At 33.1% G+C, this 20552-nt stretch overlaps 1 protein-coding gene across 1 annotated transcript in view; it reads right to left on the reverse strand.

Annotated features, from left to right (window-relative positions):
• Positions 1-20552, reverse strand: part of SEMA3C (semaphorin 3C) — a 177229-nt gene that overhangs the window by 55312 nt on the left and 101365 nt on the right. Inside the window, exons 5-11 of the mRNA XM_527801.8 lie at positions 20389-20508; positions 12680-12770; positions 7712-7831; positions 6179-6321; positions 4750-4864; positions 2841-2910; positions 178-322 (exon numbers count right to left, since the gene is read on the reverse strand). Of these exons, the coding sequence (XP_527801.2) occupies positions 178-322; positions 2841-2910; positions 4750-4864; positions 6179-6321; positions 7712-7831; positions 12680-12770; positions 20389-20508 (804 nt within the window). The remainder of the gene's footprint in view (positions 1-177; positions 323-2840; positions 2911-4749; positions 4865-6178; positions 6322-7711; positions 7832-12679; positions 12771-20388; positions 20509-20552) is intronic.

Below are 20552 nucleotides of genomic sequence, written 5' to 3' on the forward strand. Positions count from 1 at the left end.
GCTTGAACCTGAGAGGCGGAGGGTGAGGTGAGCTGAGATTGCACCACTACATTCCACCCTGGGCAACAGAGTGAGACTCCGTCTCAAAAAAACCCCCAAAAACCCCACAGATATTCATTACCTGTTAAATGAGTTTTTATAAAGCATCATAACAAAGAATTTTCCCTGGATACTTACAGTTCCAGGGCGAGGATATGGAATTCTGCCCTGATAGGAAATCAGCTGATGATTGGGCCCTTCTTTGTGGGCAAAAGGCCCATTAAACACAGTCTGTATATCAGATAAATGATACACACACACGGCTGATCCTTTGAAAACTGAGCTAAAAAAGAAAACAGAAAAAGGCATTTTCAAATTTTTAAAATTAAAATACAATTTTAAAAATATATGGTAAAATTTATGATAAAAAGTTAATATAATCCACCATAGAAAAGTTAAATGTTATCGAACCCATGTGAAAAGCTGAAAAACTTTGAAAAAAGTATTGATACCTAAAGCATTACAATATTCAATTCATCCATGGAGTTAGTAGACAATAAGTTATAGTAAAGTCCTTTTCAATGTTTCCAAAATACAGGACAACTCAAAAAAGTTTCTAACTAGTTTATCTTAGCAGCAAGAAAGTATACTGATGATTTTATTTAAAAATATGAATTTCAATTCCAAATCACTATCAATATAACCTATCACAATTTAACTCAAAGAAATGAATCTCATTAATAATTGAACACCATATCTTTTTGTGTTATGATTATTTTAATATGAGAGTGTTCTCACATGGTATCCTGAATACTAGTTGGAGAAGTCTATGTTGTCACGGTTTAGGTACTTCCCCTGTTGGTCACAGAACAAAAAATAGGGGCCCAAAAAAGATTCATTAAACCATCTTTAGTCAATGACACCTCATAAAATTTGTTTGAATCTTTAGTAAGAAATATTTCCATTGTCCTATGGCAGGTTGGCTGAAATCAGGATTTCTCTGACTCACATATTTATTTCAAATTAGACGTCTAATGAAAAAAGGTGCATTCCCATAAAAACAAGTAAGATACATTGTTAATCATTAGTATCAATAGGCAGAATGATGATTTTGAATTTTTTGATATTAAAGTTACAGGTATTGGAAAAAACAAAACGAGAAAAATAGTTTTATTGAAAAAAACATTTTCTTAAGAATTTGATTTTTTTTCTTTGTTCAATTCTTTGTGAGTTAAATCAAGACTACTTAGAACAGGAGTTAAACACATCCTTAAAGACATCTTTTTAGACATCTTGTGGGGCAACTGCAAATATTTAAAAACAACTTCCTTGTAAATTTCTTTTTCTTTGAATAGCTCATTGCAGTTTACAATTATACTATGTTTTTCCCATTAAAGAAAAAAAACAGCTAAAACCTTTAGATTTTTGCTTTGTAGTTGATTGTCTAATCAAAGGGACCCATTATCTTCTACAGTGGCTGAGTTACAGCTTAACTCTAAGGAATATGCCTACTACAAAATTAATAAAGAAAAATATGAGCAAGATAAATAAAGATTTTTTATCTTGAAATACATACTTTAATTAGCTTGGGCATCCCAGAGAAGTGAGAAAACATTAAACTAATTTTCAAATACATAAAATAATCTCATATAGAATAAGAAAATTGGCCGGGCACAGTGGCTCATGCCTGTAATCCCAGCACTTTGGGAGGCCCAAGTCAGGCGGATCACGAGATCAGGAGTTTGAGACCAGCCTGACCAACATGGTGAAACCCTGTCTCTACTAAAAATAAATAAATAAATAGAAAAATTAGCTGGGTCTGGTGGCACATGCCTGTAATCCCAGCTACTTAGGAGACCGAGGCAGAAGAACTGTTTGAATCCAGGAGGCAGAGGTTGCAGTGAGCTGAGATCATGCCATTGCACTCCAGCCTGGGCAGCAGAGCGAGACCCCATCTTAAAAAAAAAAAAGGCCGGGCGCAGTGGCTTATGCCTGTAATCCCAACACTTTGGGAGGCTGAGGCTGGCAGATCACAAGGTCAGGAGATCAAGACCATCCTGCCTTGAACATGGTGTAACCCCACCTCTACTAAAAATACAAAAAATTAGCTGGGCGTGGTGGCAGGCACCTGTAGTCCCAGCTATTTGGGAGGCTGAGGCAGGAGAATGGCATGAACCCCAGAGGCAGAGCTTGCAGTGAGCCGAGATCGCACCATTGCACTCCAGCCTGGGCAACAGAGCAAGACTCCATCTCAAAAAAAAAAAAAAGAAAGAAAGAAAGAAAAAGAAAATTGGTTCAGTGTTTTATCAGGTTCTAAATAGTCATCACTTTACTTCAGAAGTAAAAAGTATTTTTATAGAAATGCCTAATTGTTTCCAGCTTTCCTAAGGTATAATTGGTATACAAAAAAATACTGTACACAATTAATTAATGTATACAATGTGGTAAGTTTAGACATATGTATACACTTGTGTTACTATCACTACAATCCAGGTGATAAACATTTATTACCTCTGATAACAGAAACCAAAAAAATGCCAAAAGTTTTATTTGCTCACAAGTGCGCAAATTATTTTATTGAAAAAATCATGTATTTTTTCCTACATTATAATTCATTATTTTGATATGTTTGATAAAAATATCATGCAATCATTACAAATACTCTCTACAAAAGTATTTGGAAAGCATTAGTTTAGCTCCAATATATTTAGGTAATCAGGCAAAAGTAAATAAAATGGAAGGATTACATCCCAAATGACATGTAAAATTAAAAGTTGCAGAGAAGAATGCTTTTATAATAATTACTGTTACTCCATGAAGTTTACTGTTTAAATCATAAAATGTAACTGTTGAATAACTACCTTGATGTTGTAAAAATGCCATACACTAGTGTTGTCCTCGGGTTATCAGTTTCCAGCAGAAACACATCCTCTATAAAAAGGAAAATACTCTTTTAAAGTTTCTAAATATTAACTTCTTTGTTCTGAAAAATTTACCCTAAGAAAATAATTTCAACTATGAAAAGTACTCTGCAAAAAGATATTCCTGTACCATTATGGTAATTTGGAAACAAGTAATGATAGAAACACTAAATTAAATTAAATTAATACAGATACTAATGGAATTTATGAAAATTTTGTATCCTTGTGAAAACCATGCTAGTAAAATAATATTATGGGGAAAAAGTACAATGATATATTACATAATATGGACTAGAACCATATTAACCTTAAAAATATCCATCAGAATATAAGAAAAAAGATTAACAGTGAGTGATACAAGAGGCAAAGCTGTAGAAATATTCTGGTGCTTCTTTCTAAATATCCTTTAATGTTAATATATTACTGTTTTAATTTAAAAAATTACAAATCTCAATTTCTTCTTGATCTGATCTTAGGAGTTGGAAGATGGAATAATACTTTTTCACGGTAACTCATCTTACCATCAAATAGAACTTTTTGTGGCATATGGTCAAAATTGCTAGTGATACTTTTATTTAATGATAGCTCTTCTAACAAAAAGATGTTTAAAGTATATTAAGGCAAAAACAAAAGTATGCACAGTGAAGTGATAAATAACAGAACATGAAAGTAGATTTCTGATAGAAAACTCCAATTAATAATCAATTGCCATGATTATATGAAAGGCCCAGACATAGTGACAATCTTGCTAACAGAATTATTACTGAGAAACACAAAGAAATATGTATTTATTTTAAATTAAAAATGAATTTAAATGACCTCATAAGCAATACATTTATAACCACTCAAACAACAAATTAACAATCACTAGTCCTCCCATATGTGAATAAAGGCTGACAATGTCTAGCTCTCCCTAAAAAAAAAGAAAGACTGAAACATAAAATATATTCCCAAACATTCAGGGGAGTAGAATGAGCAAGTAGCCTGTTTCACAAAATGATACTTAGAACTTTTCTCTAGAAAAGTTTATCTAGAAACTTTTGTTCCATAATCAACATAATGGTTTTTGAGCAGAAGAACGATATAGTTCATAACTATCAGAATCGGTAAATTTTTTCCACATGGTAACACAGATTTATAACTTATCACCTGTCTCAAAATCTGAGAATGACCATTATTTTACATTCTAATGAATTAAGGTGAAAGAAAAGTCATTTATAAATGACATTTAGTAAATATGATGTGCCCTGGGATATTCAGATTAAAACAATAAAAAAAACTGTTCCTTGGCAGAGGGAATCAGACTGTCAGTCCTTATTTGACCTGGAAAGTGTACGCCTCCTCATGTCACATTGAGAATATCTAATCTCAGAGTCACCAAGCAGAACTAAGAAGGGAACACGAGTCTCCAAATTTCTACTCTGACACTTTTTTCCATCCAAACTCTATCTTGTCCATTAGCTACAATAGTAAAAATATATAGCTGTATTTTCACACAAAATCAGAATATTAGATATTCTAATATACATGAAATAAATATTCATTTATAAAAACACAAACATATCATTACCTATACACAAATTATACAAGTTACACCGCCAAACACACACATTCATTCATATATTATGGTGAATTCAATGAGCTAAATGTTTCAGCAGTGCACTCATGGGCGTAACAGATTACAAAATACTTAAGAAAATTTATGAACAGTATCTAGATAATTATTTTAAATTAGCATATCATTTATGCTGAAAATATGGAAAGTACATCTTCTTTTGAGACCTTATTTAAATATATAAACTTTACAAGCCTTCTTTCAGAAGCATTTTTCAATCTCATATGTATGTACCTAATTCATCAAAGTGTGTTTCTGGGCCGTCTTCATCTGTTACCGAGCACACCAGCCTCGCCTTTAAGAAAGTGGTCCACTTGTTGACAAGGCTACGCAGTCCACCAGTGTCATTCTAAAACCATTTTGAAAACATAATTCAGATTGCTTAAGTAAATATTGAAGCACATTAAAAATTCGACTTGTACTCTAGTTGCTTGGAGGATGAAAATCTGAAGAATGGATATGTTAACCACTTCTGCACATCAATTGTCAAAGAGGAATATTTATGACTTATAGTATTTTATACAATAGTTATACTATTATTCTCTTATAGCATGATGTCAACTGAAAATACATTTATTTGATAAATGTGTGACATAATTATTTCTAATTTTAACGATGTACAATGGAAGTATTTATATAATGTTATAGAAAATAGATCATTTAATCTGCCTTTCCTTGATAATTTATTGTCTTCAATTTGAACATAAATTATTATACACAGTGAGTTTTGCAGATTGTGGTCAGGAGAGTGATTATATCTTTACACAAAATGGTCCCCAACAGTTTTACATTCACTCCTTCATTTATCCAAATTATCACATAATTTTCAGTATTTCTAATCTGATGCCTAATTATACATTATAAGGAGTAATGGCATCTGGATCATTCACAAATAGTCTCCAGTGAAGACATTTTTTTCCTGTGTCCAAAGGCCTTTTACCCCTTCTGCTGACTTCGCTGCCTTGTTGCAAATGACTGAGAAACAGTTGAGCTCCATGATCAGTGGAGTATTATAATATATAAACTATTTTAAACACTAAGCACTTTAAGAAACATTTTTTCACAAAGGATGCTAATCATAAATAAGTCAGGATAAGTCTGTAAAACTCTATTATAAAAAGGACATCACAAATTTTCTTGTGTTGCTATGTATACTTATTGTTTCTACACAAGAACATTTTGGTTACTGTTTTTAATTAGAATTTTATTAAAGCTTTTCTTAATTTTCATTATTTATAAATGGTTCCTTAATAATCATCTCTTACTGTATTTTATTGACAACAATCAGTTTCTTTAGGTAATATGCAATTTAGCTATTTGTTTGAATACCAATGCATTAAATGAATATGCAAAAATTTGTCAGAAGTGTTTATTTGTTCAAGAACACAAACAAAATATTTTCTTGAATTAAGATTTTTACTAAAATAGGGTATGTTTATCTCATATAACTTATTGAGGGTTAGAATTTGGGTTGGGGTTATAAACACTATATTCAATATAAAATGATGAATATTAAATATAATAATGATGATGAATAAATGTTACATTAAATGCTTCCCTCAATATTTTATTTATTTGTAATGGTTGATAATAAAAGCATGGAGATAAACCATAATTTGAATTTCTTGGTCTTTCTTCAAATCGGAACAGCATTAATACTTACAGGACATATTCGAGCAATCATGGAATGAATCTGTTTCGTGCTCCTGTTATTGTCAGTCAGTTTTTCTTTGAAGAAGAAGTACACCTTAGCATCATTTGGATCAGTACCATCTGGGATGACATGTGCATCTACAAACATAGGTTCTAGAAAAAAAGGTAAAAGACTAGGTATATATTCATGATGAAAATCCATCTTCTGTCATCCAAGTAGACCACAGGCAGATGCCTTCCCCATCTTTGGTAGAAAAAAACAATTCAACGTTTACAGGCACATTTCTAAAAGCAGTAATTGCATTCACACACCATGCCACATTTGGAATGTCGAGTACCACAGGAAGTGCAGGAAATGTGAAAATTATTTGTGCACCAATGAGTTTCAAAAAATTGAAAAACTTTTCTACCAGTTATTTCCTAAGGAATCTGATGGCTGTTTTATTGAAAAAAAATATTTATTTTTCAAAGTGTGTTTTTCAATCTGGCACATATAAACTCAAATTTGTTGAAGCAGAATGAGGAGTTGGAAGTCCAAACTCTGAAAAACATGATTTTTCTTAAAATGCAACATACGAAATGAAGGGGAAACTTTTCAAGGAAAAACAGCGTCACTAGTCATTTGGAGACATACAGGGTTTCCTTATTTCAAGAACAAAACAACTTTTAGAATATTCTATTTCCAGATGTACTGTAGGAATAATCTGAAGAAGTAAATGAACAATCAATGCTTTCTTGTGCTGGCCTATCAGCGAAATAGGATGCTTCACTGTGGTGATTCATGCTTAACTCTGCAATGTTAAATGAATTGCCACATTTAGGGTCAGCTAAAAATTTTCTCCAGGGTGAAATGACAAGAATCTTCGTTTTTTGTTTTTGTTTTTGTTTTTTTAATTGCTCTAAACAACAGCAATTGATTGGAATAATACGGTAAACCAAATGAGCACCTTTTTTGATGTGAATTCCATATGACTCCAAGAGCTGGAGGCAACTGAATACGGATAATCATAGTTATCATTCCTATGATTTCTACTGAATATTAGTCCATTTATGAGAAAATACATACCAGTTTCGTAATTTTAGAATCTAAGCATAAAACAAAAAGAGAGGAGGCCCCGGCTATACTCTGTTCATTGCATCTAAATGTCATACATTTGGGATAATTTTTAGATTTGGTATTGTTAAAACATATAAGCAGATTAAATGAAGTAAAAAGCATATTTAATTGCAGTATGTTACAATTAAACAACTGGAGAAGATGCTTGGGTACTGAAATATAAATTATCACTGTCACTTTTATTTATTCATATTCATATGATAACTGTAGGATGATTAATAGAAATAAAGAATCGAAATATGGACTATGAGCTATTCAATTGTTTATTTTCCCCGAATATTTTAAATCATAGAGTACAGAATTACCATTATTCATGTAATAGCCTGATATTTTAGTTTTTAACCATTTTCCCTAGTTGTTAGGATAGAATTAAATAAGTTAGTTTAACACGATACTAAAAAATAAATGCATCAAATGCTTTCTTACCACTTAGCCATTTGGAATTATGTTGATCAGTTCTGACCGCATTTCTCTTGGTTAAACTTCGAAAAATAGCAGCATCTGTCCCCATGAAATCTATATACATTCCAGAGAAAAGCTCCTCATCTATGAAAAAGAAAATATCAATGAAATGTAAATTTTTAAAGCTATTTTGAAATTCTAGGTGAGTTTATTTATTAGGAGATCACCACAGGTATTACAGTGTTATGATAATTGGTTATAACCAAATAGTAATTGGTTTGCATTGTCCAGCAAATCAATAAATTTTATAAATTTTAATCTTTTCTCATTATTGCCTGAATGATAATTACTATGTTTTTTAAAAAATCAAACCTCAAAACAACTTTATTCTATGTAAAAGTGAAAGTTCCTCTACCTGTACTTAATTATACTATATATTAATTTTTATATAGTCTATCAGAAATGGCAGACATATAATAGATAACAAAATAGCTTAACTGTTTACCTATAATACATTTAAAAGAAAAACACCGTAAGAGTCAGAAAACATGGTTTCTAACTTTGGTAATCCCTAACAAGCTGGGAACTAGTGCTAAGCTATTGAACACCTAGAGTCTCAACCTTCTAATCTACAATGTATGGGAATTAGATTATGATCTTAAAAGTTCTTAACACATATTAAAATTTCTAATATCATCCTAAATGGATTGAATATAATAGTTTTAAGAATTATTATTATGACATGACAAGGAGGCCACATTATAACTGTCAAAACATTATCAGTGACTAAAAAATGTAATCACTAAAAGTATATATTTTGATCTTTAGTGCTAGAAGTTTCCTGGTAAGGTAAACAAAGTGCTACTTTTTCAACTGCAACTCAGCCATAAAAATAGAATAAGATAAGAAAGAAAAGATACTTAAAATTAAATAAATTTTCACTATTAACAGAATCAGATGTATTAATCTATATATACATAACATTCAACATTTACCTTATTGTTTGAAGATCCATATTACTTTTCATCTAGTAAGGAGCAGTAAGCATTGAATTGGTAACAAACGTGACCCCTGAGTATAAAACAGTAGCTAAATATCTATTATAAAAAGCATGAAATTTATCAGTCTGGCCCACTGAACTGCCTTGCAGCTGCGTTCCTTGACTGTTGTTCTAGGATTACTCCCTGGGCTACCTTCAGACTGCGGTCATTTTGGCAGGATTGGAACATTTCAAAGTACTCTAAGCTCACTGTTTAGTAATAAGCAGTACCAGTCAGCCCAGCATTGAAAGGAGAATGGAATGTATCTAATATGTGCTCGCCAGGTTATGAACTGGACCCCTACCAGTTAGCAAGCTGGTGTGGCGGGCATTTTGTTGCTCAGCTCTGCTTCCTAGTAGGGGTTCTAGGCTCATGGAAACAGATTATAGGGAGAAAACAAAAATATGTATGAAGGCTTTTTTTTTTCTTTACCATTTCAGCTTCTTTAAAATTCTAAGAACATTTGTGAGGCTTATATACACACAGATCTAGCTATTAAATTGTGGTAACTTTGTAAATAATTATTTCACATTTTTGTATATTCAATTAACCATTAAACTGTGGATTATACATTCCTGCTGTTCAACAGATTGATTGGCACAGCTATCAATTGTCATATCTGTTTTCAAGCAGAAAAAGAAAAAAGATACTAAGAAGTTTGTGTATGGCAGAGAGGGCTAATTCTAATCCTACTTCATACCACCTTATTAGTCATGTCTCAAACATTACATAAGCCTGCACATCTAATTGGCTTCATTTCCTATCTTAAATTCGCAGTAATTTTAACAGCAAGTTAGGAACTTCCTGCTTCATTTTATATCAATAAGAAATTTTTGATTAATGTCACTTTGGTAACAATCTTGAGAGGATTTTTTGCATGACTTTATGCAGAAATAAACTTGTGCCTTTTAACTTTATTTCAAAAACATTTTGCTTTCCAACTGTATTTCTACTGACTAGAAAAACTTCATAAAGTTTATGTAGGCTCTTTAAAAGATAACATCTGACTTCGTTGTTGCCTACAGCAGCGACTGAAAATAGCAAAAGCACACTGAACTTGCACAACTACATCATGAAATTTGGAATTCTAATTCTTCAGGTTTCTGGTCATTTAATAGATATAAATATCTTAACCAATCTGTGCTTTTATTAGCGCACTGAGCTTGAATGGAAATGATAAAGTACTATTACATGGTTAAGGGAGATGACCACACAAATCACAGGAGATAATTTGAGAGGGATAATCAATTGGATGAATAAAAGGATAACTACAATCTTATAAAGCTTTTTGTTCTTTTTACTGTCAGTTTTTAAGGTAAGCAAATTGTTTCGTGACTTTCATTTGATTACAAAATGTAAAGTTACTCAAATGTTAAAAGTAGTATAGGAACATGAGCATAGGAATTCAACTCTCAGGTCCTTGAAAAACAAAGAAGGCCAATGTCTAACTCCTATTTTGGAAACAAATCCAACTCTCTAAGGGCAAGACTATTAAATGACTTAAGACAATTTAGCAAGAAAATTTATAATGCCTTGTTCTAATCCTTATTATTCTAAAGAATATTCAATGAGATAAAACTCCAGTAGCAGCTATGTGAACAGATCCTTGAGGTTTATTTTTGTAGCATTTAAAAGGAAACAAATGAAAACTATATATATATTTAATTACTATCAAACACACCACATGGTTTCTGAAGGTGAATAAAATTTCCTTCCTAATGGAGAAAAGAATTTCCAAAACACTGCTTCTATTAAATATTTGGAAACATGCCTTGCATAGGTCATAATTGGATAACTTTGTAGTTTCAAAGCTAACTTTATGTCTTAAATGATATACTTTTGGCTCCTCCCTGTCCGACTTGAACGCCGATATTCAAGCAATTCACTGAATAACTTCCAAGGTTTACCTGTCTTAATGTAATTTCCAGATATGAGAAAGACAGATGAGTTATCTATTTAAATGAATCAAAGCAAGCATTTTGAACACAATAATTATTTTTTACCTGTTCTATGGTTGAAAGATGAAATTTTAATGCTGGCAATACATTAAAAAAAAGCAAAGAGGAAAAGACATCTACTATACGTATGACATACTAAAATCCAACATTTGTTACTTGGTCAACACATGACAATTCAGAGACAGAGTTTCACTCTTGTTGCCCAGGCTGGAGTGTAATGTCGCCATCTCGGCTCACCACAACCTCTGCCTCCCAGGTTCAAGTGATTCTCCTGCCTCAGCCTCCCGAGCAGCTGGGATTACAGGTGCATGCCACCACGCCCGGCTCATTTTTTTGTATTTTTAGTAGAGACAGAATTTCTCCATGTTGGTCAGGCTGGTCTCGAACTTCCAGCCTTCAGTGATTCACCCACCTCGGCCTCCCAAAGTGCTGGGATTACAGGCATGAACCACTGTGCCCGGCTAACTCAGACATATTTTTAAAGTGTCTCAATCAAAACAATGTCGTTTAAGTGAGTCATAGAAAGGTATTCAATGACTGAGGTTTAAAAATTGCCTTGTCAATGTGTGGATCATTAAGCAATTAGGCCCGCTGCTTAACTGATATTTTGTGTAAAGTGAAAAAATGAAAAAATAGCTTTATTACCATCTCCTTTTTGGCATAGCAATTTTTAGACAATCCACAGAGAATGGACTTGGCTAACACGTGCACTTTGTTCATCTTTCCTTTGAAAAAACACCCCTTTAACCATTTCTAAAAGATTACTAAAACACAGGAGTGCAGACATCTCTTTGACATACTGGTTTCAATTCCTTTGGATATATACCCAGAAGAGGAAATGCTGGATCATATGGTGATTGTATTTTTAGTTCTTGGGGGAATGTTCATACCATTTCCCAAAATAGCTGTACTAATTTACATTCCCACCAACAATGTACACAATTTCCTCTTCTCCATATCCTTCCCAACACTTGTTATCATTTGTATTTTTGATAATAGCAATTCAAACAGGTGTGAGGTGGTATTTCATTGTCTATAGTCCCACGTTCATTTCAGCATTATTCACAAAAGCTAAGACATGGAAGCAACCTAACTGTTCATCAACATATGAATGGATTTTTAAAAACATGGTACATATATACACGATGGAATACTATACAGCCTTAAAAAAGAATGAAATTTTGTCACTTTTGACAACATGGATGGAACTGGAGGACATTACACTAAGGGAAATAAGCCAGGCACAGAAAGACAAATAATGTATGATCACACTTATATGTGGAATCTAAAAAGTTGATCTCATAGAAACAGAGGGTAGAAAGGTTAATTATCAGGGGCTGGAGGACAGAGGGAGGGGCAAAAAAAAAGATGTTTATCCAAGGAATAAGTTTTAGTGATCTACTATACTGCACAGTGACCATGGTGACAGTAAATAAAATTTATTGCATATTTCCAAATTGCTTAAAAATAGATTTTTAACATTCTCACCACAAAAAAAATACGTGGGTGAGGTAATGGATATGTCAATTGGCTTGACTGAATTCTTCCATTATGTATACATAGATCAAAACACCACATTGTATCCTATAAATATATACAATTATTATTTGTCAACTAAAAACAAATAAAAAATAATGAAAGGTAAAGAAAAAAATACTAAAACATGAGAAAAAGTGGGTGTAGTTAATACTACAAACAATTACAGAAAACACTGAAAACTACTTTATGATAATATATAAGTATACATATACACACTTATAAAAATGCTTGGCCTACACTGGGAATGACAAAACTGTCATAAGTTACATGCTTATTATTTAATCATAAATATTCTTACAAATGAGAAACTGAACTATTTCTCAGCTCACAACTTTCTTCGTATTATTTTACTCACATACTATCATCCACACAACCATCAAGAACAGGCATACCATGTCAAGCTAATTTTCCATGTTATTTTATGTTTAATCCTCCCTCTTTCGTTGTCTACTTACTGATCATAACAGACACCGTGTTCACGTTGGGGTTGAAAGAGCAGCGTCCTTTTCCAGATTCACACTTGGAGTCAATCATGAAAACTTGGTCCTTTATTGTAGATAAAATTTAAAATGTGGCAATGATAACTTACTTAGTGAAGACAATTGTTCATTAGTAAAACAAAGCATTGTTAAAATTAATATGCTTTCTAGTTGGTTGCTTATTATGCCTTCCAATTTACTACATTAAGATTTACTCAAACTATGAGAAGAATCGATCTGTAATTACAAGCTAACCTCAGCAGGGCTAGCCCTCATTCTATTACACTCCCCAGAGAGCTGATCCAAGAAGTCATTCTCCTCAAATCAACATCAGCAAAAATCACTTGAAAACCAAGTATTATTATAAATCTCAACTAGATGTGTTGAATATCAGCCAAAAGAAGAAAACTGTCCACAGAGGAACAATCTATGTAAGGACTATACTATTTTCAAAATAATTAAGATTTTTTTAAAAATAGCATTTTATGTTACTGTTTAATTTTATCATATAAAGCACTGTACAAGATTCAACAAAATAATTCATAATTCACATTTAAAATGTGTCATTTACTCATGACTTTATTTAACAAAAATTCACTGAGCATCTGCCATGTACCAGAAACTGACTAAACACTGGGGATATTGCAAACAAAATACACTAAAATCTTTGTAGTCAAGTAATTTATAACCTAGTAAGAAAAGTAATAAATAATTAAAATATGGAATATGTTAGATAGTGCTTGCTACTGAGAAGGAAAGTTAAGCAGGAAAAGGGAAGAGAGAAGACTATAGATTGGGGGCAATAGATTCAATGGTTTTAGCCTCACCAAGAAGAGATATCTTGTCAGTATAAATATGTACCTTTTTCTTACATAAAGTTAGTACAAGCCCCCTACCAAAATTCAAAGTAAAAAAAAAAATGACCATTTTAATAAGGTCAAATAAGATGATAAGGAATCTTAATTATCAAGCTAAGATTTTTGAAAGTTATCCTGAAAGAAATATGAAGTCGATAATATTTTTGAGTGTGGAAATGGAAAGATCAAAACCTTGCCCTAGAAAGTTGGACTTTATCTTGAGCTTTAAGGAGATTGGGAATGAAATGTATAAAAACAGGCACTGCATTCAGGAAAATTGGTTAGTTTCCTATTAAAAGAGTCCAGGGATTAGGAGGTAATAATCTGACATGGCATGTTTTCAGTGGTCAAGGTAAGAGCAGCAGAGATGTAAGAAAATTTATATAGTAGCAATCAACAGAGGTTGGCATCAGTTATAATTCAGTGGTTCTAATTTCATTGTACTTGTTGTCCTTTTCACGTTGCCTCCACATCCTGAAAGGATACATCTATTACATTCTCTGTACATGCCTCCAAGCTACTGTTTTGTAAAAGGTAACCTAAAAAGGTAAATCCAAACAACAATATATTTGTGATAATCAATCACAACCAATTTCTAATTGATCATACTCAGGAAAACAAAGATGATTCTAAAGTTTTGACTCCTTGAAGAAATAAAGCTAGTACATAGTTGTTTGAGTTTCTATACTACTGCAGGACCTCCCTAAACATAATAGAGAACAATAGAGCCTAAAAAGAATCACAGTCCTCCAGCCTAAAAAGGTTCTTTCTGAGCATCCTAAGATCTTCATCAATGAAGTCACTCTACAGGTGATGAAAAAATATGACTTGTCCAGAAGACCATGTAGTTAAAGGGTGATAATAGCACAATTTGAATTCAGTCTCCTGACTCCTAGTGAATCTGATTTCCAAAAGATCTTCATTCATGTAACCACTAAACTAAATCAATAATCATAAACCAGAAGAAAAACAAACAACAAAAAAATAGTAAGCCTTGTTGCGGTTCTAGAGCTGGAGACTGATTTGACCAAATAAGTGAGAGTTCGTCTTGCAGGAATTGGTAAGGTTGTTTAGGTACCATTTGCTCTCAACTGACCTACTCCTACATTGCACAGCACTCTAGATCTAGATCACCACCAGGAGCAGATGTGGTCTACCTAATAACTATCTCAAGCACCCTGAAATAATTCGTAAAACTTGTCTCCTGAGAAATCTTCTCTGCTTCTCCCCAGTTCGTTAGGCTTTTCTCTTTTTGACTTTGTTAACAGGTTAGATTGCATGTTTTTGTTGTTGTTGTTGTTTGTTTGTCTTTTAAAGACAGGGTCTAGCTCTATCACCTGGGCTGAAGTGCAGTGGTGCGATCTCGGCTTACGGCAACCTCCACATCCCAGATTCAAGCGATTCTCATGCCTCAGGCTCTGGAGTGGCTAGGACTACAGGGAAGCACCACCAAGCCTGGCTATTTTTTGTGGGTTTTTTTGTTTTTGTTTTTTTTTTATAGAGACAGGGCTTTCGCCATGTTCCCCGGGCTGGTCTAAAACTCCTGGGCTCAAGTGATCTGCCCGCCTTGGCCTCCCAAAGTGCTGGGATTACAGCCATGAGCCACTGTGCCTGGCCAGATTCCATTTTTAATTTCAATAAATTTTTTAATTTCAATAAATTTTGACACAACATTCGATTCCTTGAATGTATGACTTTTTTCACTGCATCCATACCCTAAAGGAATACATCCATCTACATTCTCCATACTTGCCTCCAAACTACTAAACATTTTGTAGAAGGCAACCTAAAAAAGTAAATTCAATACATTACAGATTTGTGATCACCAACCACAAGTGGATCCCCTACAATGTACAGTGGCCTTTCAAAGATTCTCTTATCACAACTGGTTCTGTCATCAAAAATTTCAGGCCTTTGCCACTAAAGTCAAATCCTGATTTTTCTGATCCCCTAACTTATTCTCAACTCACATTATTGCTACTTTGCAGAGAAAGCAAAGCCCTTAAATGATATATCTTCAACTCCTCACTACTAAACACACAAATATCATATTATATTTAGTAATGTAATATTATATTGATATATCCACTAATACATGAGACTAGTTCTCTAACTTTGAGGCCAATTCTTTGGATTTCATTGCTTTGGATTTCATCTTATCTCGTCTTTTTAGGCACCTTAGATTTCCATTATTCTTTGTGTTTCTTTGATACATACTTTCATCTTAATAATTGGAGGCTTTATGCCATTATTTAAACAACCCCTTCAGCTCCCATATACCATTCTCCTTATAAACCACACTTCTCAGGGAATTACGTACATCCTCACCACCATTTTCTGACTTGTCATTTTATTTTCAATCCACTTTAATTCAGCGTCTAACGTCAATTATTGCATTGAAACACTTATTGATAAGTTCTTTAATGACAATTATGGTACAAAACTCAGTGCTTATTTTTTAGACCTCATTTTACTTGGATTCTCAATGGCGCTTGGAATTGTTGAAAACTTCTATGTTTTTACAATGACTTATTTTTATTTCCCAGAACCAACATAGTCTTTTTTTCCCCACCCCTCTTTCTCTGTCTGTTCCTTTTTTTTTTTTTCTTTTCTTTTTCTTTTTTTATTTAAGACAGAGTCTCGCTCTGTCGCCCAGGCTGGAGTTCAGTGGCTGCGATCTCAGCTCACTGGCGAGCTCCGCCTCCCGGGTTCACGCCATTCTCCTGCCAGCCTCCCAAGTAGCTGGGACTACAGGTACCTGCCACCACGCCCAGCTAATTTTTTGTATTTTTAGTAGAGATGGGATTTCACCGTGTTAGCCAGGATGGTCTTGATCTCCTGACGTCATGATCTGCCCGCCTCGGCCTCCCTAAGTGCTGTGATTACAGGCGTGAGCCACCACGCCCAGCCCTGTCTGTCCTTTTTAGGCTTGTTTGTAAGTTCATGTTCCTCTAATTGGCCATTAAAGTTAGGAGACCCTCAAGTCTCAACCACAGTCATTCTTTTCTTTTTACTCTATACTTTAACTCCCTCTCTGCGTAATTAAATCCACACTTTTCTTGGGCTCCAGTTACTCTTATAAAACAATGACTCACACGTGTATATACTCAGTCTTATATTTAACGGCCTACTTGATATCACTAGTTGGATCTTTCCATGGGATCTCTCATTCAACAGACCAAACTCAGGCTTATAATCTTTACCCTATACATGGTCTCTTCATTCTCATCTCAGTTCATGGCAACTACACAATTAAAGAGGCTGAAAATAACAAACAAGAAAAGTGTCAGCATTTATATCCTTTTCCTTACCAAATCCATCAACATCATCTATACTATTTTATACTTCATACCATTTTATACTCTCTGTCACCACTGCTATCACCTGAGTACAACGATCTCTTTTGTGGTCTTCTATGTCAACTCTCAAACTAATCTCCTACAACTTTTCCACCCCCCACGCACCGTGCCACAAATCATCTGTTACCTAACACATAAGTGACAACACAATTCTGTTCCTGCCATTTTCTGCTGAAGATTGTTCCAATTTACTTCTCTGTTGACATATAAGTAGCCTTTAAAGCTTTTAAGGTCTTTAAAGCTTTAAAGTAGCTTCAACATGATTTTGATTCTGCTTTTATTCTCATTAAATGAATATTTCTGGATTGAACAATGAGAGAAAATAATAGAGAGTAGGTGGTGAAAAATTAAAAAGTAGGCATAGCAAAGTGTCCTATGGTCACAGACGTCAATAAAGGCAATGAAAAATACAGAGCATGAATGGCGGAATTTAATGTCACAGATCGTTCTAGGAGAAGGGATACAAAATGAGGGAGTCAATTTGGTCACTGAGGAATCTGCCATTAATTAAACAGTTTTAGTTAATGTGTAGGAGTGAAATATTGGAAAGGATGAATAAAGACATACAGATTAGGAGCACAAAAGCTGGAAATTCAGCCTCCTACTCTGAGAAGCTTAGTAATGAAGTAAAAGAGAAAGGAGAAAATTAGAAAAAAGAAGTCACAGAACCAAAAAAAGGATTTTAAGGGAAAGAAACCCAATCCTTTCTTTAAATGGGCAAAAAAAAAAAAATGTAAACGTAGAGGAAAGGGAATGAAGATATAAAACAGAGTGATGAAGGTTATTTATCAAAGAACTTAATACAGAAAATGTATAATTTTTCTTCTGAAACAGAAAAAATCCTACAAAAAGATACTGAAACAGACTAGATTGGTGGCAAATTTCATTCAAAAAGCATAGGGGATAATTTCGATACCTATGACACTCTTGGTCACCTGTGATATTCTTGGTCAGTCTAAGGTAAAGTTATCTGCTTGATAAGGGTCAGGGTCAGGGGAGCTTAATTGGTATTCGGGTGTTGAAACAGATGTTATGAAAACATCTGATGAAATCAAAGATAAGATGTGGTAATATTCCAAGAATTTGCTGCAAAATTAACCAATCACCATTTTTGCTTGATGTTTTATTCATTCATTTAAAGTCATGATTCACTTGTATTGCTTTATCTTTTTCCAGGAAAAGAAGACAAGGAGTAAAGATAGTAGACACAGGAGAAGAACCGTGGTTAGGTCTTCATGTAGCAAGGATTCCAGGCTCTTTAGGTGAGTACTGTTGAAATCTCAGAAAGCTCTGAATCAGTCTCGCAAATAATAGAAGAGAAATGGGGTATAACAAAAGCATGTGATGCTCCAAACACGAAGTAGGCTTATCAAATATTCCCCTAGAACCAATGAATATCTATGAAGACAGACCAATGAAGGATGGTAGGTAATGTCCCAGATATAAAACTGAATAATTAAAGTAACTCTGCCAACCTAACTTGGTTCACCTTCTATTCAAAATTAGGTTTGAATAGATGAAAAATGTCATCTCTTAATAATAATACAAGAGGGTCAGCAGTAAGTATCACCCATGGTCATTACAAAATACAATCTTAGTGATAGAGAAGAATTCTCTCAAAATAAAACTTTCTGCATCACGTGGTCATTTTATGCTAGGAGATCTTTTATCCTAAACTAAAAGAAAACAAATCCATTATAAGATTGATTAAACTGTGTAGTTCTATATTTACAATATGGATTTTATACTACAAATATATAAAAGTGATGTTATGGTGAAACTCTCCGACTAGAGTGAACTATCAAGGACTACATTTTATAAAGCTTAAAAATCATAACCCTGTTCATACCTAAATTGGCTCTTAAGATGTTCACGTATTATTTCAGAGATTCATTAATGAAACTCCTTCTCCTTTGAAACGTATCTTTTGAAGTGAGACTAAAGTAGTTCATATTTAGCAAAGTGATTAAAATGTATTCCATGCTGGTTTTCCAAAGGAGATTATTTTTTTGGACAGAATTTCCAATTAAGCTTTGAAGTGCATAGTGGGCAATTCCTACATGGGAAAATAATTTTATTTGAAATCTGTGCTCTGAAAATGGCTATGCTATTGTTGGCCTGTACAGTGACTGCACAGACTTCAGGGAAGTGTCTGACAGATTGCAGACGTCTGAGGCAGTAGTTTATTTAATCAATTGATCACAGGCATGTGGTTTTAATGACAAGCTCAATGCAGCCAACTGTATTCTTCCAAAAAGCATAACTTTACTTTTCCTGTAAGAATTTTAATATTTCATAGCATCTTGAACCACATTAAAAAATGTCTCATTTTGGGGTCAAATTATAATTAGTTATTTTTAAATGACTTTTTATTCATTAAAAGATACTTATGTATAAATTACATGTCTGAAAAACAACTTAATAAAACATTGTTCAGTCATATTAGAACTAAAATAGATTAATCCTTGTTAAAGGAAAATAAGCTTTAGATCAGTAGACATATTTATTTTTTTCAAAATTCTAATCTCTAAAATCAAATTAAAATTATTATTTAAAAACTGGACTTTCTATATTTAAGTTGCATAATAAAACCAAACCAAGTTTGAAAATTCAGTTTTTAAAATAATTATGTTAAGTAAAACAACATGTTTGACTAAAAGAATGAGTAGTAACTCTCTTGGTGTAATGTGCTTTCCTTAGTCAACAGTTGTGGACTGGGATAACAAAGACAGGCTTAAGTAGCACAGGTGAAGTTCAACCAGCCTCATATTTGATTATACATTAGCTATATATTTGACTAGTGTTTAGCAAACATCATACCATAATGCCCCATATCACCTTAACTAATTTAAGAATAAGGCTGGAATAGCCTAATGTAGGATGATGTTGGTCTAAGATAAAAGTATGATTTGTTAATTACATCAAGTTCTTTTCAGCAGACACTTGGCATCCCACTTTATACATCTTTTACAGATATATATTTATAAAATTTTATTGAATTTGAAAGACAAGAAATTACTTACACTAGATTTGAGAAGGTTAAGTTTATGCTACAATATTTCTATAATTTGGAGCAAATATTATTACTGTATTACATTCAAGTAATCTTGAAATTATAACATTTTTCTTTCATCTTTTACAGCTTTACAAATAAAACAGATATACTAAAAATATATACATATACACTAAAACTATATAGTTGCCTCCAACTAAAAGTATATATATATATATATATATATACACACACACATATATAATACACATAAAATATATATACTTTTTTAGCTGAAGGCAAAAGGTGATACTTCAAGTAACTTGGCAGACAGGAAAAAATGTAATATAGTTTGTATTTAAAGGGCATGAAAATATTTTATGAATATTGATATGTCCAAGTTTTTACTCTAAAATACAGCTTCAAAAATCCTTGACACTAATATCAAAACTAAGAATGTTAAATAGTTATACTTACCTCTGATCTCCTCCCTCTGTTCAAGTAAGTACAGACAGGACTGAAAGCGCCACTCCCACAGACATACAAATGTGTGCGATTGAAAGTCTGAATTACACGGACAAAGTTCCCACAGCCATGCTAAAAGAATCAGCAAATAAGCAGTTAGTAACTCAATGACTTTC

The sequence above is a fragment of the Pan troglodytes genome, chromosome 6, assembly GCF_028858775.2.
Source record: "Pan troglodytes isolate AG18354 chromosome 6, NHGRI_mPanTro3-v2.0_pri, whole genome shotgun sequence".
Lineage (NCBI taxonomy): Eukaryota > Metazoa > Chordata > Mammalia > Primates > Hominidae > Pan > Pan troglodytes.